The 22,820-nt window shown below is 41.8% G+C and overlaps 2 protein-coding genes, 1 long non-coding RNA gene and 1 pseudogene across 4 annotated transcripts in view; 2 read left to right on the top strand and 2 right to left on the bottom strand.

The window, feature by feature from the left end:
* The window catches only part of LOC146577804 (protein NLRC3-like), a 48,868-nt gene extending 34,504 nt beyond the window's left edge, over positions 1–14,364 (top strand). The window contains exons 8-11 of the mRNA XM_085268224.1: positions 6,088–6,264; positions 9,457–9,654; positions 12,025–12,198; positions 12,874–14,364. Coding sequence (XP_085124350.1) covers positions 6,088–6,264; positions 9,457–9,654; positions 12,025–12,198; positions 12,874–12,886 — 562 coding nt within the window. The 3' untranslated portion in view covers positions 12,887–14,364. The remainder of the gene's footprint in view (positions 1–6,087; positions 6,265–9,456; positions 9,655–12,024; positions 12,199–12,873) is intronic.
* Positions 355–4,075, bottom strand: LOC146577805 (uncharacterized). 2 transcript variants are annotated; one of them, XR_014891409.1, is made up of 4 exons: positions 3,311–4,075; positions 2,782–2,934; positions 2,333–2,420; positions 356–1,757 (listed from the first exon to the last, which is right to left on the bottom strand). It is a non-coding gene; the product is annotated as an uncharacterized LOC146577805 (long non-coding RNA). The 2 variants fall into 2 exon arrangements; XR_014891408.1 differs by having other exon boundaries at positions 355–1,757; positions 2,333–2,934.
* Positions 14,365–16,474: 2,110 nt separating the features above from the next.
* LOC146577803 (neuroligin-2-like) lies at positions 16,475–20,387 on the bottom strand. Its single transcript, XM_085267718.1, has 4 exons — positions 20,349–20,387; positions 18,492–18,725; positions 17,609–17,922; positions 16,475–17,303 (listed from the first exon to the last, which is right to left on the bottom strand). The coding sequence occupies exons 1-4, from the start codon at positions 20,385–20,387 to the stop codon at positions 16,475–16,477; spliced, it is 1,416 nt and encodes a 471-aa protein (XP_085123844.1).
* Positions 20,386–21,523, top strand: LOC146577802 (uncharacterized; annotated as a pseudogene).
* The last annotated feature ends 1,297 nt before the right edge of the window (positions 21,524–22,820 follow it).

Raw genomic sequence — 22,820 nt, 5'->3', positions numbered from 1 at the left:
CAAGATCGCCTGTCGCTGCAATTATGGTTTGTTTTTCAGTCTCTCAAAAGGAAAAGTAGTATTCACTAAGGGATATTTATTCATTTTTTACACATAGGCAGCCTGTAGGTTACAAGCGGATAGAAAGTTCTTCTTTTCATCACAAGCTATGGTGTATCTTAAAGGTTTTTTACAGCATCTGTATTATAGGAAAATAAAATACTATTGAAATCTCTACACACTGAAAAAAATATGTTGTTGGATTTACTTAATTCAATGGTGGACATTTGTTGCACACAGATGTTTTGCTTTGGCAGCAACTTAAACAATTGAGTTAAATTAACACAATTTATTCATGTTCAATAAACCTGTGCAATTTGTGTTGATACAATGTGACTTAAACATGTTTTGATGAAGTAATTTGAGCTCTTGAAATATTTTAATCCTTCACAATTTTCTCACTTTATCCCAACACCATTCAATAACTTTTACCCAATACTACTTGGTCACTTAAATACTACATGTTATCTTCAAATTACATTTTGCTATTATATTCTAGTATCAAATACACAATTTTCAAATGGAGGCCTTATAACAGATTATATTGTCCTCTTCCAAGATGGTTGCTGGCATCCACCAGTAACCTTTCAAAACAAAATGTCTAATTTCACTGCATTGACAGTAGGTAAAGAATTAAACTGACATTACTCCTCCACTGAATCTACATAAATCAACAGTTAAATAATGTCAGTTCTTCCGTGTTCTCTGGAATCAATCACAGCAAAGAAATTAGACTCTTTCTTTTGAAAAATGTTGGGAAAGAACAATACAAAACATTCTATTTAAGGCCTCTGACGTCAAGATTCAGTTAAACAACAATTATAACTAAACAATTTGAGGTAATGTTAGTTTCCATTAACATTAAATTAGGTTACTGAATTGGCAAACACCTTCCTATTAACATTACCCATTTTACCCCAATAACTAAAGAAATTAGCACTTGCAGGTCAAAACCTTTATTCAAGAGACGCAAAAATAACATTGATACAGTGACTGTCAAAAATTACAGCACTGATCATACTGTGACATCTTGGTTCAAAACAGCACACTTAGAAATATTCAACGTTCCTTACTTCAACTGAATGAAACTGAAAATACCATTTCACACGGCCCATATGGGATATTTAGACTGCATAACTGTTCATGCTACATCTCTTCACTAGTAAAAGAAAGAAAAAATACAAAGAGAAATTTAAAAATGCTGCCAAACAGAGAACTTGTACAGAGCAAAAGGAAAAACAAACAACAACAACAACAAAAAAACGGCTCGTCCTCATGGCAGTTGCAGTGTATATAAAAATGAACCCTGCGATCTGTTCCTGGAATTGAGCTTCAAAAATGCAGCAGAACAAGTGTGAGATTTAAATGTCTTCTCACCTAGAGCTGGTCACCTCACATGCATAACAGTGAGCTTTCGTTGCAGGAGCAGTTTTGTCTTAGTTGTGAACTTTTCTTGAGAGCTGAGTTGCTTCCAACTCCATTACCACCCTTTGAATCACCTCAAAAGTGTAGCAGAGTTGTGATGGGTAACTCATATTGAAGGAATAAAAAAGGTCCAAACAGCATGGCTACTGCAAAGGTCACGTTATCCAGATCTTGAAGAACTACTATACCCTCGATGATGATGCCAACATCAGAAAAGTCATTGCCTGGTGCATCCTCTGGAGACAGATGTTCATTGTGGTTTTCTCAATCTGTGCAGTGGCCTCAGTCAAGTCCTGGTTAAACACAAAACATTTTTTTAAGATTCCCTTTTAAACTCATCTCTTTTGAATCTACCAGTTCTAATGTTAGAGTAATTTAAACCAATGCAAGCAACATAGTAAATAGCTATAGCCAAAGAGTGGCCTGCCATGCTGCCATTCATGGTCTAACAGAGTTTCTAAGAGAGGGTGAAAAACATAATTTTACATTAGTTTTTGTTAGAAAGACACCGGCCCATCAGAAATCCAGGTTTTGTCACTCAGAAGATGTTAGAATTTAGACTTTCAGCCCCACAATTTGGTTAGCTGTTGGTCTTTTTTTTTTTTTTCAAACAAAAGCTAATGTAAATATTGGTGGGATTTTCCTTTGTTCACTAGAATGACAAATTTAAAGTTTTTTCACACTGATGTGACCCCTAATACAGGGGTGGGGCCTCAAGGGCCGGTGGCCGAGTTCACTACCAGGCCTCATGTGAACTTCAAATTATTAAAGAGGACTACTGGTCCTAACCAGTCCAATGAGGATCAAGTGGATAACTAAATGCATTTTTAAATGTTGCAAAGCCACAATCTACTCATAAAACACTCACCATGAACTCCTGCACCAAGATGTTGCAATTGTCTTTCACACAGATGCGGAGCACTTTGATGAGACTCCCTTCGAGCATTAATGTCATCCTAAAGTATTATAACAAAGAAAACAGAGATTTGTGAACTTTTCAGTAGCACAGAAGAAAATGATCCCAGACAAAAACTTAAACCAGTCAACATGCAACACCAGCATCTACAAAGCAATATCAAAAGTTCCTGTTTGACATCAACTTTATGGATATATAGTTTCCAGAACATTTATTTTTTTAAAAAGATCAATTTTTCTCAGTGGGCCAGTAAATGCATGACGAAAATTATGGCATCCTTTCGGTGGAATCAGTACTCACAGGTAATAGTTGACTGTTTCAATGGATGCAGCATAAAAATCTTTTACTGACCTAATGCAATACATATACACTTTGTAGTTAAAGAATTTTAAAGTTCTTACTGTCATTATGGCAGCTACATCCTTTAGCTTTGTGCCCTGTTCCCCCGATCACTTTGCAAACACTTTCAGCAGACTGTCAGAGAGAAACTCAGCTCCGTCAGAAACCTTGACTGTAAAGGCATGGTTGGGATGCACTGGAATGCTGCATTTCATCTGAAATGACATAAAATTATTTTGAAATAACAGCAGGCACTGTGCTTGGTTAATAATCAGTAATGTTTTGTTGAATAAAAACTGTGTTTCCAGATCTTATGGGATTAAAAAAATCCAAAGATGTTTATTTCTGATTTGCAACCCAAGAACCCACAAGTTACAACCTCATTTTAGTTCAAGTGTGCATTAATGTGAGTCCAGTAATCACCTTTCTGACAATACATACAGGTATAAGTTAAACCTATGGCAGATTTTGGATTTCTCAGTTGTATTAATAGGGTGGTCTATTTGAGTATGCATGCACCTAATAATTATAAAAAACCTATTATAATTAAGTTACAGAAACCTTAAGCGAAAATAGAATATACTTTCTTACCATAACACCTTGAACCCACAATCCATCAGCTGACTCCTGGTGAAATGCAGAATAGATGTGGTCTCTCAATGTGCATCAACAAAAACAAAAACAAAAACAAAAGGACAGCAGGTGAGGGCAGGAGGGGTAGGGATGTAAGCTAGCATAATACCGCTGATGATATTAGCTAAAGCTGTTCAATGTCCAAAATCTCACTAACACCACGGTGCAGTAAATACACAATGTAACTGAAGAGTCAGTTGACAAATCTATTCACACAGAAAACCAAATTATGTTATGAGTGCCTCGCAATTAGGTTTAATGTGATATTACGGCTCTTGTGCCAAAGACAAATTCAAATGAAAAAGCGCCAATTCTTTGACAACAGATAAAACAGCAAATAAGCTAACGGCTCTTTTTTAGCATGTTACATGGCGGCACTTTAGACGTTTAACTACATTTGGCTGAAATATGGTAAACATTAATTCAAAAAATCAAGACATACCAAAAAACGTAGAGTTGGCTGCTTGACTTGACTGAGATGGATGCATTTTTTAAACCACGATCCAAAGCCCGCGAGATGAAATCACGCGTGGTTTCACGAGATTTAACGTTGCTATCTTATTGACTTACTTCACCTGAACATGATATGAACAATTTAATACACCCTTTCTGCATATCATGTAGTTTTTACACTATATAGTTACATTTATCTTTAAAACATGAGGCAATTGTGTTAAATACATGCAAGATGCTTACATAAATCCAAGAGATGGCCAGTCCCTTTTTTTCAATGCAGGAAGTCACTCTTTATTTCCATTACAAACGCCGGTGCAGCTTAAGAAAGTAAAATTACATCCGCTCTGTCTCTCTATACATCACAGAATCATCTGCTGCATCACCGCTGTGCTTCAGGAACCATACCCCTCCCCTCATGCTTAGGGAACATGACGCATCAGGTCTGAAAATGACTAGACACTTCCGGAGTATTTCCGGTAGGGTCATAAGGTCCGGATCGAGGCCTTCCATAGTAAATATGCTGTAATTGAATATGTCATATTCAAAGCCTTCTTCTTTGGGAGAGCAGATCTCATCGGACACAGGAACGCTGCTGGGCTGCAGAAGGAAATCCATCTTGTGTCTGTGCCTTAGAAATTGTGACGGACTCCACCTCTCTGCTTTTTTATTCCCCTCCAACAGATGGCGCGCTTCCGGAGGTTTCCCCCTCCCTCTAAAAACTTTTTTTCCCAACAACAGATGGCGCGCTTCCGGAGGTTTCCCCCTCCCTCTAAAAACTTTTTTTCCCAACAACAGATGACGCGCTTCCGGAGGTTTCCCCCCCCTCCCTTCTCAGGATGCAATTCGACACGCTTAGCAACAGATGGCGCGCTTCCGGGGTTCACCCCCCCTTCTCAGGAAGCAATTCGACACGCGGGGGGTTTCCCACCCCCCTTCTCCGGATGCGATTTGTCACGCTCATTACACGCTTCCGGGGGGGGGAGGGGCGGGAGGTCAAAAGGTCGTGATTAGGGCCATCAATCACTTCGGATCAAATTTTGTCATAAGCTGTATGGGATTAACTCTCTCTCGTCTGTGTCCACCACGAAAATGACCACAGATCTGACCTCCTCCTGCTACCTTTTATTCGGAGACAGTTCACACAAAACACGTCAGAACAAAGCCACGCCCCCTTTGTTCTAAGACAAAGCATTTTATGTATATGTGTGAACTTCTGTAAGTGTGTGTGTGTGTGTGTGTGTGTGTGTGTGTGTGTGTGTCAGTCAGACCTCCTGCTGACCAAAGGGTCGTAAACCCAGGAAGTTTACATCAAAAGAAACAGATCTTCCAGATAGGATGTATCTACAATAAAACCTCCCCCAGCACAGACTGGTTGGAGAGGTGGCCAGGATCAAAGGAATGGCTTTGATCCTACTGCTTGAACTAAGACTGTACAAATTTAAGAAACACAATGGCAACATTCAACAATTAGACTTAACAGTCACCAAGTACAGTTTATATTTGTGTGTATTGCTGCAGCTTTTTTGAGTATTAATTTGGTGCCTTTGTGTGAAATAATGGTATTGTGAGTGATCCATATAGTCACAAAGAATAGCCACTTGTTTCTGTGCTACCAAAGTTCCCCGGCTTTCATTCAAAATGTGTTTATCGTCAGCACCTGCACATTAAACTACTTAAACATTATAAATGTCTTCAAGCTCACACTGAGGCCTGTGGGGTACTATCAGCCACTGAGACAGTACACACATTTATATGTGTTTGTATATGAATATTTCATACTTTAAGACTGCCTGTTTATTTAAGGGAGATGAACAAAATACATTGGAATTGTACAAAATAATATCATGGATGATAAATTAAATAGATTTTAAGTAGATGCTTGTGCATTCTTAAAGTCTTATATGTTGAACTGAACTATGTGATCTGTTCAAAGCCTTAATCTTAATTTGAAGTGAAATGTGCATTTTGAGTTTATACACTATGTATATAAGGCGACCGTTTCCTTTTGCAGTATTTTTGTGTGGTGTACTTTTCTATGTCTTAACAAAAGGGGACAAAGGTGTTTAAGTTCACCTAGGATGATGTGTTTTAATTTTCACATGGTCTTGCTTGAATTTGACCCTGACAAAGGCGTATGAACTCTGTCAGCTGTTTGGAGTTTCCATTTTCTAAACTTCTACATTCTGAACCTTCTTCAGCTCTGAACAGATGATGAAACACTGAATGATTTCAAGCTCACACTTTGTCTAATAAACTTACATCTTTCATTCTTTATACAGATTGAGGGGCTGTGGTTTGTCAGAGATCAGCTGTGATTATCTGGCAGCAGCACTGAAGTCCAACCCCTCCCATCTGAGAGAGCTGGACCTGAGCTACAACTACAAGCTGCAGGATTCAGGAGTGAAGCATCTGTGTGGTTTCCTGGAGAGTCCAGGATGTGGACTTGAAACTCTGAGGTCAGTCAGCATGTTTTAGTTGTGCTGAGATGAATATGATGTGAAAGTTGTGCTGACACTAAACTGCAGACATCAGGCTGATATTATACTGATCCACACTGAGGATCTTCATGGTAAAGTCTGTTTTCTTCTTCTCTGGTTTAGTCCATTGACTGCAGCAGAACAATGTTCACATTTCAAACAGTGAGACTCAACGTATGGCCCGTGGCCCACACACGGCCTGCCCACCTTTCCTGATTCAGAGAGAGGGGACCCTGATTAACTGTGTAGTGTTCTTCCTCACAGTTCTAAGTATCAGACACAACAATGAATAATCCACAGCTGACTGTCTTTAGCAGGTCAAAGGTCACGGCACACAGCAGGCAGTGGGAAATATTATAACTCTGATCATTTATCAGCACATATCCATATGTATAAAAACAAAGCTGACACTGTGAGACTTGATCAGAGGTGTGATCATCACAGCAGAGGCCTTTGTGTCAAAGTCACTGAGGATCAAACAGAAACACATGAAGCAGATTTTCCTGTTCTGGCTTTTTATAGCAGATAACCTTCAAAATATTCTGCAGTCCATCAAAAACTGAAGCAAACCATGAATCAACATGTGAACATGAGCTGATGCTGCTGAAGTGAAGCAAAGTTACAGAGGTTTGATTACAGACACAGCTGAGAGTTTGTAATCTGTCATCATTTTAAAAGGTTTACATTTCTTCAGTATATCCACATTTGCAGCTGCTACCTCAACCTCCACTTGTCCAACACAACTGCTGTCCACTGCCTCCATGACATTGTGATTTTGCTGTTGGTCTTCTGTCAGATCTTCATCAATCACTTCTGCACGGGGCACACCTTCAGACTCTGCAGCTGCATAACGAAAGCCTGTAAGATAAAATTAGACATAAGGTAAATGTACACCAATATTCCAATGACAGGTGTGTGATTCATCTGGAAGTTATGTGCGGATTAGTGTACAGTGATAGCAATTTAGTATGTTTTTAGAGGGGGGGGGGTTGTTTACCTCCGATGGGTGCTCTTTTTCGCTTCCGTTGCGTACGCCTTGAGTGCCGGTCCGAGTCTGATACAGGTATGTCGTCATGCCCCATGTGCAGTGTTGGTTCCCAGTCTGGATTTGTTACATCCATTTCATATGCTGGTTTGCCTGCAATAATGCCAAATCATAAGCTACTCAGTCGACATGATGTGGTTCTGCAGCATCACACATTAGCATGTTTTATCTCATTATCTATGACCTCAGCACGTTGAAAATAACACTAAAAGCCTTTCAAGAGTGATATGAATTAATTTAGAACTCACCGGAAAGAAAATGCCGTGAGCAAACCAACAAAAAGCTGGGGATTGCAGAGAACTCGATATCCGCTCGTCTCACCGCTGCAATCCAAGCCTGACGTCTTTGTTTAGTAATATCGGATACATGGGATCCCTCACGTTGCCTCCAGGACGGAAAACGATGAAAAGAGAGCCCGTTATCCAGCTTCTTGCCTTCACGATCGTGTGATCTAACGTTGCAACCGACAACACAACACGTACGATCCATAGCTGAAATGGTATCCTTTGGCTGGCCTACTGTCATGGCGGAAGGGGGCGTGGCCCATATCCCGTGACATCACGCTCCAAAGCCCTATAGGTGGGAAAATGTACCATGTCGACCAATCAAAAATGATATGGAAACATGACATTTGGTTGTTTAGCAAAAGGGGGAAGTTTTAGGAGTGACCGGCAAGAGAGAGCGAGTGAGCGAAAGAGAGAGAGAGTTTTGATACGTGAGAGATTTGTGACGTTTACCGTGTTTGGTCTCAAGTTAGTTTGTTGTCTTGTGTATTTAGTGTGTAGCTGTTGTTTTGTTTTGTGTGTCAGTTCTACTAGTGATCGTCACAGTTGCTGCCTTAAAGCCAACAAAGGCAGATTGCAGTGTAAACGCTGAGTGACACACCTGCTGTCAGACCTGCAGGTTTATCCCTGTGCTGTTCTCATATGTGTTAGAGTGACACAAACTATTGTTTGACACCTGATTGTTCTGTAAATAGTTTGAAATGATTATATGAAAAACGTCTGAGCCTTGGCTGCATTTTTTGGTAAATAGTACCATATAACTTTGTTGTTTGCAAAACGTGTGCGTATTTTTAAAAGTGTACAATCTCTATTTGCATTTCAAGTTATGAAGATGATTCGTTAAACATGTGTGTGGTTTTTACAGTCAAAATATCACTTTCTACTTGTATTTTAAATTTTGTCTGAATTTAGATAAATTGTGCTGATACAGTTGGTCAAAATGAGAAAATAACAGATTGGCAAGATAAACTGTTTTTAAAGGTAAAATATAGAGGCCACATCAAAAGTAGTCAAGAAGGGTTAAAGGCTAAAAGCAAAGTTGTCACCAAGTACTGTTTATATTTGTGTGTATTGCTGCAGCTTTTTTGAGTATTAATTTGGTGCCTTTGTGTGAAATAATGGTATTGTGAGTGATCCATATAGTCACAAAGAATAGCCACTTGTTTCTGTGCTACCAAAGTTCCCCGGCTTTCATTCAAAATGTGTTTATCGTCAGCACCTGCACATTAAACTACTTAAACATTATAAATGTCTTCAAGCTCACACTGAGGCCTGTGGGGTACTATCAGCCACTGAGACAGTACACACATTTATATGTGTTTGTATATGAATATTTCATACTTTAAGACTGCCTGTTTATTTAAGGGAGATGAACAAAATACATTGGAATTGTACAAAATAATATCATGGATGATAAATTAAATAGATTTTAAGTAGATGCTTGTGCATTCTTAAAGTCTTATATGTTGAACTGAACTATGTGATCTGTTCAAAGCCTTAATCTTAATTTGAAGTGAAATGTGCATTTTGAGTTTATACACTATGTATATAAGGCGACCGTTTCCTTTTGCAGTATTTTTGTGTGGTGTACTTTTCTATGTCTTAACAAAAGGGGAACAAAGGTGTTTAAGTTCACCTAGGATGATGTGTTTTAATTTTCACATGGTCTTGCTTGAATTTGACCCTGACAAAGGCGTATGAACTCTGTCAGCTGTTTGGAGTTTCCATTTTCTAAACTTCTACATTCTGAACCTTCTTCAGCTCTGAACAGATGATGAAACACTGAATGATTTCAAGCTCACACTTTGTCTAATAAACTTACATCTTTCATTCTTTATACAGATTGAGGGACTGTGGTTTGTCAGAGATCAGCTGTGATTATCTGGCAGCAGCACTGAAGTCCAACCCCTCCCATCTGAGACAGCTGGACCTGAGTAATGAGTATTCCTGGTCTTCGACCAAGAACAACCTGCAGGATTCAGGAGTGAAGCATCTGTGTGGTTTCCTGGAGAGTCCAGGATGTGGACTTGAAACTCTGAGGTCAGTCAGCATGTTTTAGTTGTGCTGAGATGAATATGATGTGAAAGTTGTGCTGACACTAAACTGCAGACATCAGGCTGATATTATACTGATCCACACTGAGGATCTTCATGGTAAAGTCTGTTTTCTTCTTCTCTGGTTTAGTCCATTGACTGCAGCAGAACAATGTTCACATTTCAAACCTTCAAAGAAGAAGAAAAATCCTCCACTGGATAATTCACTGTGAAACTCTCCAACTCTTCATTCCACCTTAAAGTCTGTCTGACACTGAAATCCAAAGCAAAATGTGCGTTTGCTTTACAGACAGCAGTCCAACACAAACATACACACATCATCCAAAACACAGTCCAACATCCAAATCTCCTCCACTGCCAGCATGAATGATGGGAAAGAGAAGGAGGAACACTCTGACATTCAGGGTTAGAATGAGTTTCATGAAGCAGACTGTGAAGATCAAAGCTGCATTAGAAAGCTTACATGAATGAATGAGTGGACAGAAGTGGACAGAGATCATCTGAAGCACTTCAAAGGCTTTAAATCAGCACATTTCTCTTTATTCTTTATCAACTCTGTTAGTTTCTCTCAGTTTTCTGTGGAATGAAGCTAACAGCAGGCTAATAAGATGCTGACCAATAGGTTTCTATTAAAGGTTGTAATTTGTATATGAAAAAGTGCTTTGGCTCAGCAGGGATCAGCTTACAGGTAGAATACAGCTGCTGGATGGGATTAGCATGTCATAGCTATCTACCAAACTGCTAACTGGGGGATTTCAGGCCATCTATGGATCATTTTTGCTAACTGTTTATTCAGCTTAGGCTCACAGGGCTGCAACCTGTGCCCTAGCTGTCATAGGGCAAGAGGCGTGGTCCACCTGCACAGGTGAGCAGTCCATCACAGGGCCAACAGAGAGACACAGAGAAGCACTCTCTCACATCCACACCTACAGCCAATTTAGAAGCACCAATGAACCTAAGCAGCATTTCATTGGACTGTGGGAGAACATCCACCCTCCACAGAAAGGCCAACAAGCTTCAACCTACAACCTTCTTGCTTTAAGGCACTAGTGCGAACCACTTTTCCCCATTTCAGCCCAAATCCTGCATCTTCCTGTTTCTGACTCCAGGCCAGCTCCACTAACACTTTCTCATCAGACACTGCCACCTAGTGGAGGAAGTCTTAGTTCCATTTGAAGCTTCAGATGACAGTTAGTTCCTTTACAAAGAGGTGGAGGTGGTGGGGCCACAGCACCATCATCACTGAGTGCCATAGGACACTTAACCTTTGTTTCCATATGCTGGGAACTTCCTGTTGTTCCAAGGAGGACTGGAAAATGTGTGAAAATCTCCCAGTCAGTTCCTCACAGCACACTTCAATCATTTCCCTCCCACAGCATCAGGACCAGGGCTTTTTCTCTCTTTGGTCCCACTAAGAGATTTCCACACAAACACCTCATCAGTGGGACTCTCAGAGCTACCAGCCCTTTGCTACAATCACAAAGCTCTTCATTGAAATCAATGATATCAAAGCTGGAATCAAATGAGTCCAAGTCTTCTGCTGATTCAGCATCACATTCATCTTTGCTCCTTGTTCTGCATCCCCACCATGGACTTCATTCCTTTCCAAGCCAGCCTTGAGTGTCCTTTATTCAGCTCATCCTCTGCTTTACTTTTACACCTGATTTTAGCTGCTTTATCTCTCTTTCAACAAGTTTCTGTGCCTCAATCTTTTTCTTCTCTCCCTCATAACAAGACAGCTTCTTCTGCCTGAGAACATGTTGAAGTGATTTACTAATCCAGGGCTGCTTATTGGGGAAAATACTTCCTGTTTCCAAAGTAATCCCCATTTTTCCCAGAAAGAAATGTAAGTAGAAATCGATGATCTAAGTGAGAACATGAGCCTTTAAAAAGTCCCAGTGGGTGCAGTCAAAGCAGTCCCTCAGTCCCAGTATAGAGTCTTTGGTCCAGACTGGAACAGCTGTGTGCCCAGTTTGAGCTCTCTTCAGTCCTGTGACCTGACAGACCCAGAGGGGCCATCACATCACATTTAGAAGCTCCCCTAATGGAGCCACAACACATGTCCAACACTTAGTCTGTCTTGTTGGACCAACTGGAAGAAATGATTCAAGGACTTAGTCACAGAACAGAGATTCAAATCTCCAAAATCCAACTGGCTGCATCAGGACATATAGTCTGAAACTCTGCACAGTTTCCTGTTTGAAGCTGCTTCCTGTTGGCTTCAGCTGTTTGGAGTTTCCATTTTCTAAACTTCTACATTCTGAACCTTCTTCAGCTCTGAACAGATGATGAAACACTGAATGATTTCAAGCTCACACTTTGTCTAATAAACTTACATCTTTCATTCTTTATACAGATTGTGGGACTGTGGTTTGTCAAAGATCAGCTGTGATTATCTGGCAGCAGCACTGAAGTCCAACCCCTCCCATCTGAGAGAGCTGGAGCTGCAAGGAAACAACCTGAAGCATCCAGATGTGAAGCAGCTGTCTGATCTTCAGCAGAGTCCAGACTACAGACTGGAGACTCTGTGGTCAGTAGAGTGATGGAGTGAGTGGGTGGTGCTGTCAGCAGTATTGTACTAAACACAGTCAGTATGAAACAAAGATCCAGTGTTTCCTGTAAAGCTGCAGCTTCTCAGTGAAGCTGTGAGAGGAGAATGGTGACAGGCTTCAGGATTGGACACAAACACTTCCTGTTTCTGACCTTTATGGTCACCATGGTAACGGCTGACACGCTCTGATCAAACACTGTCAACAGCCAATCAGCTCTCTGAACAAAGCAGCACGCAGACCAATGACTGCATTCATTTCCAAGTTTAAAGCAGTGAAGAACACAGTCTGTAGGTGAGGAAGAATTTAGTGAGAGCAGATGTTTGGATGGAATTCCTCCAGTTAACAGCTGGAACCGTCCATCTGGATTGTTGGGCTTGTTGTTGGGGTTCCTACAGAGCTCAGAGTGGACACACCAAGGTTCTTCTAATGAATGAAAGTCCAAACTCAAACTAGGAGGGAAAAACATTTTCATCAACTTCAATAAAAATCCAAAGATTAGAAAAAGTGAAGCAACAATGAGTCCTAGTACAGTCCCAGCACTGAAGTCCCTGCTGCTCTTTATACTGGATGTGCTGCATCACTGACTGACAGCTGATGAAGAGTCTCTGGAAACACTCGTTTATCTCCTCTGCTCTTCCTTCTTCTCTCTGCAGGAGGAGCTGGTGATGGTAAACAGGACGGTGTGTGTGCTGAGAGAGGAGGAGCTGTGTCCTGATGATCCAGAGAGGTTGAAGCAGCAGCAGCTTGTGTGTAGAGACGCTCTGACTGGGCCATGTTACTGGGAGGTGGAGAGGAGAGCTTCATCCAGCAGTGACTGACAGAGGAATGAGAAGAAGTGCAGATGACTGTCAGTGCTGCAGAGTGAACTGCTCTGAGAACAGCTCCACTGTCAGACACAATGTAGAGTCCAGCATCATCCCTGTGTGTCCCTCTGGATCTGACAGAGGATCATCAGTGTATCTGGACTGCTCTGCTGCTGCTCTGTCCTTCTACAGTCTCTGCACAGTCTCTGTCTGACTCTGGCTTCAGACCCTCCTGGATCAAACTCACCTGGAAAGACTTTCAAACATCACTCAATAGATTTGAATACAGAATATATTTGATATATACTGTAGATGTACTGTAGAGTTGAAGTTTGTCACTTGTAAATACAGTCTGTGAGCAGCTATGAGCTGAAAGATCTTTCTAGAAACACGAAATGTTTTCACTCTTCTGTTGCTTTTTCATATATTTCCACAACATTAATATTGATCCCACCTGTCTCACCTGTTTCATGCTTTTATACATAATAACAGGACACGTGTGATCTGAGCGCTGCTGTGGTTGCTGTGCTGCACGTCTTCATTTAGATAACAGAGACATCTAGTGGTTCAGAGGGAGAACTGCAGGAGGTGGAGCTGTGTTTTAGCATGGAAAACTTTTTATCTTTTAGGCGCAGATACAAATATGACAAGTATCAGTGTGAGATACAAAAGGTCACATCAGTCAGCAGAGGGAACAGTGATCACACAGCAATGTAAGAATAGAAACATAACAGTGAATCTGGACATGTATACAGATGAAAGCAAACAAACAGGATGTAACACTACATTAAAGCCACAAATGGGAAGAAAACAAACACAAAGGAAAATATATTTGATCTCAGGAATCCAAATCAGATGCTTTAGAGCAGGGGTCGGCAACCCTGGGCACGCGTGTCACAGCTGGCAAGCGAAGGGTTAACTGATGGCACGACCATAGCTGGACTGGCCATCGGGCATACCGATGATGATTTTTCGTTTTTCTGGGCCAATGATGTTTTTTTATGATTTTTTTTTTTTTTGTAACGGTATAAACGATGGAAGATGGTGGATTGGCCGGATGCTGGTCGATGTGTAGAAATAACTCCGTTGTTTGGTGGTGGCTATGGCGGAGCTTCCACAGAGGCAGCAGGTGGATGAGGGAAAGGGGAGGCGGGAGGAGCAGAGACCCGAGGCGGCCGCCGGTCCGAGTGTTGGCCCCCTTGAACTTTCCCACATTTTGTCACATTACAGCACAAACATGAATCAGTTTTATTGGAATTCCACGTGAAAGACCAACACAAAGTGGAACGGAAATCATACATGATTCCAAACATTTTTTACAAATAAATAACTGCAAAGTGGGGTGTGCGTAATTATTCTGTCATGGAAAAACACACTGCCATCAACTGTTTTGTTTTTGTCAAAATCACTGTAATATAATCACTGTACCTTTATATACATGTGACTTATATTAATGCTGCTGCCCTCTTGTGGCTAAAGTGTAATTATGTTCTTGTTATTAGGGAAAACATTTGAGAGTAACATGACAAATGAGTCAGCACTTTGGCTTCAGCTTAAGAAATCCTCATTTTTATGTCATCAGTTATAGTTGCATGTATTCATTATCATAAGTTAACCTTTAATATTGATGTCTTAAATTGATTTTACTTAAACTAGCAATAATTTTATGGTTGCATTAAATAAATGCATCACTAATGAATGAACTATTTCAGTAATTAATTTAAAAAATCTACATAATCAATTAAAGATATATATTAATAATGAATTATCCATTAATTTCATTTAAAATTTTTCAATATTTGTTTATATACAATTCAAATTAGTTAATTACATATTTAATCAATTATTGGTTTGTTTTCTATTTTGATTATTTTACTGACACATTTAATGAATTATTTAATGATGTATTTATTTAATTCACGTTGCTACTCCTGGCCCTGCATCGCTGTTCATAAATACATTTTATTTGTCAGCTTCACCCATCAAAGTCAGGGGGCGGGGTTAATGCTGATCAAGTCAAAACCATTGCTTTGCTCTTGTGGGCGTTCTTTTAGTGGGCTTTTCTGTCACGGCCTGCGTGGCAGACTATGATGAGGGGAAGGAGGACCCAAATGCCAACACGTTCTCACTCCTGTATGGAGGAACACAAGAGCCACGCGCATCGAAATAAAGAATTCTGTGCTTAAGTAATGAATTATAGAATAAATTCTGCATTTGTAAATTCATTTTTGAATTCCCATTTAATAAACTGATTTTTGAAATGCTTTTAAAAACTGCATTTCAAAATCCTTTTTCCAATTGCACTTTAATAAACTGCATAAATTGCATGAATGAAGGGATCCTGCAGCGAAACGGAGAGCCCAACCTCTGACTTAGTGCCTGTTTACTCAGTCTGACCACCTGTGAAGTTAACGCGCTAACGTGGCTAACGCTAGCATCACCACACGTAGCCCCGTTATTTTAAGGTCATCTTAGCTCATGAAAGTTTAACGTCGCAGCTGTACGAGCTAGCTACGTGTTTTGTAAGCTGCTGTGCTCTTCACAAATAAAGCTGGAAGCAGCTCAGACTATTAGAACCAGCACTGAGGCCTGTTACATTTATGTTAGAGCAACAGCTGCAGCCTTTAAACTAGCGATTAAAATGCTGACAGTAATCACAATCAAAAACGGTTTTATTGCCAAATGTTGAGCAGGTTTACAACATTAGGAAATTGCTGCGGTGCTTCAGTGCAAACATACTGTCATATAACACTTAAATAAAAATAAAAATAAGGATTAAAAGTGCTAAGTAGATAGATATATACATGAGTGCAGGTGGTGATCAGGGCCAAACATGGAATGATGCAGTGAACACAGCGTAGGGTCACGTGGTAGTGGTGGGAACAGTCATACGGTTATTGTTCATGTGTCCAACAGCAGAGGGGAAGAAACTGTTCTTATGGCGAGAGGTTCTGGTGCGAATGGACCGGAGCCTCCTGCCTGAGGGGAGCAGGTCAAACAGACTGTGTCCAGGGTGAGAAGGGTCAGCTGTGACTGAGCTGCACGCCCCAGTGTCCTGGAGGCGTACAGGTCCTGCAGAGATGGGAGTCTGCAGCCAATCACCTTCTCAGCAGAGCGCACAACATGCTGCAGTCTCTGTTTGTCCCTGATAGTGGCTCCAGCGTACCACACAACATCAGACCGTCTTTGAAAACAGTATCTTTGAAAGATCTGAGTCACCCACCCCAAACTGCTCATCTGCTGCTGGACACTTCAGTTGCACCTCCACATGCCACCAGTGGAGGGAGCTGCCAAGTTTCACAGCACATGACGCAGCAGGTGTAGTTGCTTTTGGAGAAAGAAGAGAATAAGAGGACAGAACGAAGGCCCACGTCTAGAGGCCTCCCTTCCAGAGCGGAAGCAGAGCCAGTGTTCCTGGTCCCTAGGTGGCGCTGTGTCGGGCCTGTCCCTACTATACCCTGGTGGTGGAGTGGGGGTGGGGCAGGGTGTTGTTGTGGCCGGTGGAGGGGAATGTGTTGAAGGCGTGAAGAGGCTGCATGCTGGTGATGGTGCTGGGGATCACGGTGATGGTGTTTGGCTTCATCAGCGGCACGTTGTCGGGGGCGCGGCGCAGCGCCAGGGTGTAGTCGGGAGGGCAGGCGGGCCGCAGGATGTCGTGGGGTCGCAGGGGCTCCATGTCGTGGTGAGCGTCGTGCTCCCAGTCCTTCATCTGCAGGGACATGATCTCCTCCTCCTGGCTGTGAGCCAGGTCGTTGGCGGGGCCGCCCCGCTGAGGGGACAGCCGGTGCCGGCGCATCTCGTGCCGCTTGTCACGCTTGTAGTAAAGGGCGGCGAAGGCCAGGATGTTGAGGAAGAAGAGCGACGCTCCAACTGCAACTGTCACGCTCAGTTCGGTGGAGTAGTCGTGGGTGTCTCCGGGAAAGAGGTCCTGGGGCGGGCGCTCTGAGCCCTCGGGCTCAGGATCTGATGGGAAGGTAGGGTAAGGATGACGAGTGGTTCGAGGAACGTTGTTTCTGGGCCTCATGGTGCCGGGGTCACGGCCTGCGGGGGAGCGCGTAGTGGTGGGAAAGAGCACGTCGTGCAGGCTGTGAAGATGAGGGACTAATTCCAGCCAAAAGGCCACTTTGTTAGCTCTGTAGTTGTCTCTGACACGAGGTTTCAAACCGATGTGAAGGTACTGCTTGTCCTTCCAGTTGAACTTGGTCCAGATGACCTCCTCGAAGCGGTTGGGCTTGGTATGAATGAACTTGGTGTCCTGAGGGACGGGCAGGTTGGGGTCCCTGGTGGAGCATAAAGGTTAAACGTTTCAGTTCAAAGTTATATTCAGTCTCCATTATAAGTAACATGTGGCATCAATACACTGAATACAGACAGGAGGCCCATTCTCTGTGCAACCTTTAAACTATCTAAGACCAACCGGCTGCTCTGGGATCTGGATGCTTTTGGTGAACCAGTATGTTCAATTCTTCAAAGCCACACGGAAATTAAACTAGCAACCTAGATTCAAGTATTCAACATGACTAGAAGGCTGTCAGAGAACATACAGTAACGTGTACAGTTTACACTACTGTGACATGAGGCCTACCCAGTCTTTGCGAAGTTAGTCCAGTAAGTCATGACCACAGCGCTCAGCATCACATCGTTCTTGGAGAAGTTGCACGGGAGCAGGTCCGTGGCACCGATCATCGGTACGCCGAACACGTAAGGTATCTCGTCTCCGTGCGCGGCGTCGGCCCACTCGGGCCGCGTCTCGGTTTGGCAGTGGTGGTAGAACGTGTAAAAGTAAACTGGGGACTGAAACTCAGCATGGAGTTTGGCAGTGGCCACAGCTGGTGCCACCCACTGGTGGTCCGTAAACAGGAAGTGAGTGAGAAATCTAGAGAGGAAAAAAAAGTCTTTCTGATAACAGAAGGAGTGACAGGCAGCAGAGAGGAAGCATGACTGCATTATCCAAACATGTCTGTACTGTGACTGTGGTCCGGCTGTGAGGGGTTCGCAGGCCGATCTGTCAGAAACACCGACACTGAGATTGGGAGCCCACTACCTGGGGGATGATAGCATTACTGCCCACAGAGCCTCAAAGGTTAAGGCGCAGACACGCCGTGATGTGGATGAGTGGCTCTCTTTAGCACGCTTGTCTTGTTTGATGCACTTCACTGGGCTCACATGTTACTGATTCCATTCTTTACTCGCATGTTTTAAACGCTTAAAGCACTTTCACAGCTTTTTATATTCTTTTGAAAATTCATGTGAACTCAAGCTGTCAGAATTGTAATGTAAGCTTTGATAATTGTCCACATTTGTCATTTTGACGATTATCCGTTTATTTTAATGAATACAGCAAACAGAAAAAAAACTAACAGATCAACAAACGCGGCTCCTAATGAGACAAAACCTGATGATGCTGCAAAATGCAGTTAAGTGAGAGGAGGCTGTAAAATGGAATAACTGAAAAAGTGGCAGTGTACAGAGGTGGCGTCCTCACCCTCTGGGTAGCCGTAGAGGTTGTCAACAAAGTTGGAGATGGTGTAGTCGAACGCCGCAGCTGAGATGCCGTCGTTGTCCTCACTGTCGTCCACAAACTTCAGCCCCTCTCCCTGGTTCACTCCTATCAAGATGTCATAGTTTAGGAGCTCCCCCTGGTGGAGCAAATAAGGAAGAACATGCTGAGTGCTGGAACAGAGCCTGTGTGCATCACAAGTCTACAACAGGAAGTGCAGCTGAAGCACAGCTTTGTGAATTGGCAGCATTTCATTTCCCAGTAAACAAAATAAAGATTAGCTGTTGCCATGAAATTCCTACTATAAACTGTAAATACTGCAATATATGCAGGGTTCATACACATTTTTAGGGTCAAATTCAAGCACTTTTTAAGCACATTCAAGGTCAATTTTCAAGCTTTTCCAGCACATTACCAAAAAAGAAGCATGTTTCACTTTGCATCACCTCAGTAAGACCTTGTAAAAATTTAAACAAATCATCTGAGGTCGATTTAAATGTCTTTTGTTCCCCTTTTGTTAAAAGAGCAGCACACAAAAATACACACAAAGGAAACGGTTGCCTTACATGCATATAGTGTACAAACTCAAAAAAACACATTCCTCTTAAAAATGTGCAAATGTGAACAAATCAACTTGTTAGAGATCTTCATCTCCACTGTAAATAAACAACAAGCCAGAGAACAAGAAAACTGCACCAAACACCACAAACACCAACAAATTAATGTCTTCTCATCAGACATTGAAGCTTCTTTCCTGTGTGACATAAAAAATAAGAGACAGATGTTTGTTTGTTTTTTTAACTAGTTAAGCACCCACGCTCAGTCATCCACCCATTCACGCACTGGTGATGTAGCTACAGCCACCCTGGGGCGCCACCAGGCCCTCTGACCACCACCAGTAGGCAACGGGTGAAGTGTCTTGCCGGGTGAAGTGTCTTGCCCAAGGACACAACGACCGAGACTGTCCAAGCCGGGGCTCGATTACAAGGCGAACTCCTAACTCTTGAGCCACGATCGCCCAGTGGGGACATGGGGACATTTCAATTTCCAGCAGGAAGCTCCCCCTTTTTGTTAAACCCTTTAGATCAGGGGTCGGCAACCTGCGGCTCTTTAGTCCTTATAGTGCGGCTCCGCGTGGTTTGTGAAAATAAATTAGCTGAAGTGTATTTTATTTATGTTAGTTCTTTTTTTAACTTGTAGTTCTAAATTGGAAGATTATTGTGATTTTGCAATATACAAATAAAATTATATTTTCTTATTTTTTCATCGCTCAAAATAAGCGTCACACTCGCGGAAGCCGGTGTACCCGGCGAAACGCCGTGCATTTATCGAGCCTTTCAACCCCAGATAGGCCAATTATGGCTCTTTGGCTCTTTGGGTCTTAAAGGTTGCTGACCCCTGCTTTAGATGAACAGAGTTTTTTAATTAAATACATAATCTTTAATAAATGTTCTCTTTTATAAAAAGTAGGATAATTAAAAAAACTTTTATTATACCTCTATTGAGTAGAAAAAAAACTCGTGTTTTCTGTCGTCTGTTATATAATATTAGTGATGTTTGTGACAATTAATTTCTTAATCGGCTGGACTAACCAATAGTCCACAACCAGGAAACACTGAAATTTTAAGTTAAGTTTGAAAACAGTTTAAAAAAAAATACCCCATTCCAAAATGTCTTGTGACAATCTCATTGGCTTAGGGAGTGATGATGTCATAGATCTTAAGAATCTTAAGTCCTTTGATGTTTTTCCTTAAGTAGGGGTGAGAAACAGCAAGTTTTAGTTCGTTTCAGCAGCATCTGTGTTTGCAGCCTACAAAACGTTCACCACAAGCTCTTCAAAGTCATCGTATAGAAACTCCAACATGTTTCCAAGAAAAAAACAACCAATTCAAAAAGATTACGCCGCCTCTCCTTCCTGGCGTGGCCGGCCAATTTCCCCAAATGGCTCCTCATCCTTCCAAAGGGCGTTAGAGGAGAGTAGGAAGGAAAACTACCTTCTCCAGAAAAAAATGCAACAAATTGAAGAAGAGAAACTTCAACTGGAGGACAAATGTAGACGAATGGAAGCCCAAAATAAAGAGCTGGAAGAAAGACAACAGCGCCAGCCGGACATAAAAATTATTAATGAGGGCTGGGGAATCAAGTTTGCTCAGAGCCGAGAGCAGATTGTGCACCTCATTAAAGAAAACAGGCAAAAGAGTGCAGAACTAAAAGAAATGACCAACCAGCTCCAAGACAAGAAAACGATGACTGATAAGATACAACGGGATCTCCAATACATGGACCGAAGGAATCAGCTCCTCCAAAGACAGCTCCATGAAGCTGTGGAAGAAAAGAAAGAATTCCTCCAACAGAAGGAAGAGCAGGACAAAAAGCAACGAGACATGCAGCACGAACTGAAGAGCATGCAGGAAAAATACCGCATGCTGAAAGAAAGCCTGGATGAAACACTGCGCCAAAATAAAGACCTTCTTCAACAGAAAGAGCAACAGCAGGAAAGACTGAAAGAAGGAAAACGTATCGTCCAGGACTTTGAGTCTAAAAATCTAAAACTGCAAGAGTTTTGTAATCAGCTGGAGGACAAAGCAACTAAAGTGGAAGAAGAAAAGGACAAACTGGAGAAACGCTGCTCACAGATGCAGAGAAGGATCGATCAGATAGCGAGAAACAACTCCGAGCTCGTTAAGGGGATTTTGGTGGAATTCAATAACTTGAAGCGTGAAAACACTCAAATGCAGGCGCAAAAACAACAAGAAGACAAAATACATGAAGACCTGCAGCTCACGCTCCAAGAAATCCAGAAAAGAAACGAGCAGTTAGAAGACAAGCACAAAGAGGTCCAACAGAGAAATGCAGACATGCACAAGGACAAGCTGATACAGGAGGCAACATCCAAACAACTCAAAGACAAGCTTGAAGAACAACAAGCAACATTGGAAGAGGTGGAACAAAGATGTGAGAAACTTGAAGAACAAAACGCAGAAACCATCGATGAGCTGAGAAATCTCATCCTGGAGAAAAAAGCGCTCGTGGAAAAGTGCATGAAAAAAAAGAGAAAATGGTTCCACTTGTTCTGGAGGAGAGACGCTACTGCTTCCTCACCTGATGTAGCCTCGTCTTGCTCCACCTCTGTTAACCCCCCCAACCAGTCCCGGCCGTTGACTGTCCCCTCCTGAGCCTGGTTCTGCCGGAGGTTCCTGCCCGTTTAAAGGCAGTTTTTCCTCCCCACTGTCGCCAACTGCTTGCTCAGAGGGGATTGTTGGGCTTTTCTCTCCTCTGCCTTGTTTCTTCATTTACTTGTTTAACTTTTTTCATTATTACTTCATTTTACCTTGTTTCTTCATTTACTTGCTTGTTTAACTTTTTTCAACTTATCTAAATAATAAACCAATTAAATTTATCCTTTGAGTATTTTTCATCTCATCTTTACAGAATCTTTCCAAAACATTTTCAAACATTCAGATCTGTCTTTTATTTTCTTCTTGAAGCCTCATAAATGGTGAACTAAAAACCCGGAACATGGTTTGAAACATAGTTTCAGCTGAAACTGGCATAACATGCTGTGTGTGTGTGTGTGTGTGTGTGTGTGTGTGTGTGTGTGTGTGTCAGGGTATCACTAGTTAGGTCATCATGTTTAGACTCATTCACTCCAAAATTATTTAGGCCAAATCTTTAAAACAGTGTCATTTCATACACATTTTCAATTCACTTCAATCGCACAAATGCAGAAATAATTATTTGCAGTATCTTATTTATTATGAGAATGTCATGCCTGATCATTTGTACCTACACCACCAAAAATGGGGGCAAAAGGGAGGAGATCATGTTTAATCGGTTATAAGAAAAGGTCAGAAATATAAGTGCCGACATGAGCAGTGTCCACAGAAACCTCTGACTCTCAGCTCAAAGCTCATATAAACCATTTCTACAACCAGCAAACAAACAAAGACACCGAACAGTTAAAAGAGCAGTGACGTCACCACGAATCTGTGGTCAGGTAATATCCATGTTTTGATTGATGATTTTCTGGAGTTAAATGTGAACCGAAGCATATTTTGGGTGTTATATGCTATTAAATACTTTTTAATTTATTTAAAAGTATTTAATAGCATATAACACCCAAAACATGCTGGGTGTGGAAAGAAAAAAATCAGAATTTCCTCTGTTTGAGTCACAGTAACTTTGACATAGTAACATTTGCAGTAAGTCCTAAATGTTCACCTTTAAAATCCCTCCCTCTGTTCATTTTGCCCACATCATGTTTCAGTGGTTGGCCTCAGGTTCTTCAGCTTCCTGA

Source organism: Mchenga conophoros, linkage group LG3 (genome assembly GCF_057382185.1).
Source record: "Mchenga conophoros isolate Kocher_MC1m ecotype Shallow Benthic linkage group LG3, M_conophoros_male_GT1.1, whole genome shotgun sequence".
NCBI lineage: Eukaryota > Metazoa > Chordata > Actinopteri > Cichliformes > Cichlidae > Mchenga > Mchenga conophoros.
Note: the sequence above shows the minus strand (reverse complement) of the source record. Positions and strands in the feature narration are given on the sequence as shown.

Excerpts from the sequence above, each read along its gene's own strand:
- LOC146577803 (XM_085267718.1), bottom strand. The coding sequence starts at position 20,387 with ATGTTGGAGTTTCTATACGATGACTTTGAAGAGCTTGTG. Across the intron at positions 18,726-20,348 it reads ATGACTTTGAAGAGCTTGTG|ACTTGTGATGCACACAGGCT; the intron begins GTGAACGTTTTG and ends TTCCTGTTGTAG. Across the intron at positions 17,923-18,491 it reads AGGGTGAGGACGCCACCTCT|AAAGACTTTTTTTTCCTCTC; the intron begins GTACACTGCCAC and ends TTCTGTTATCAG.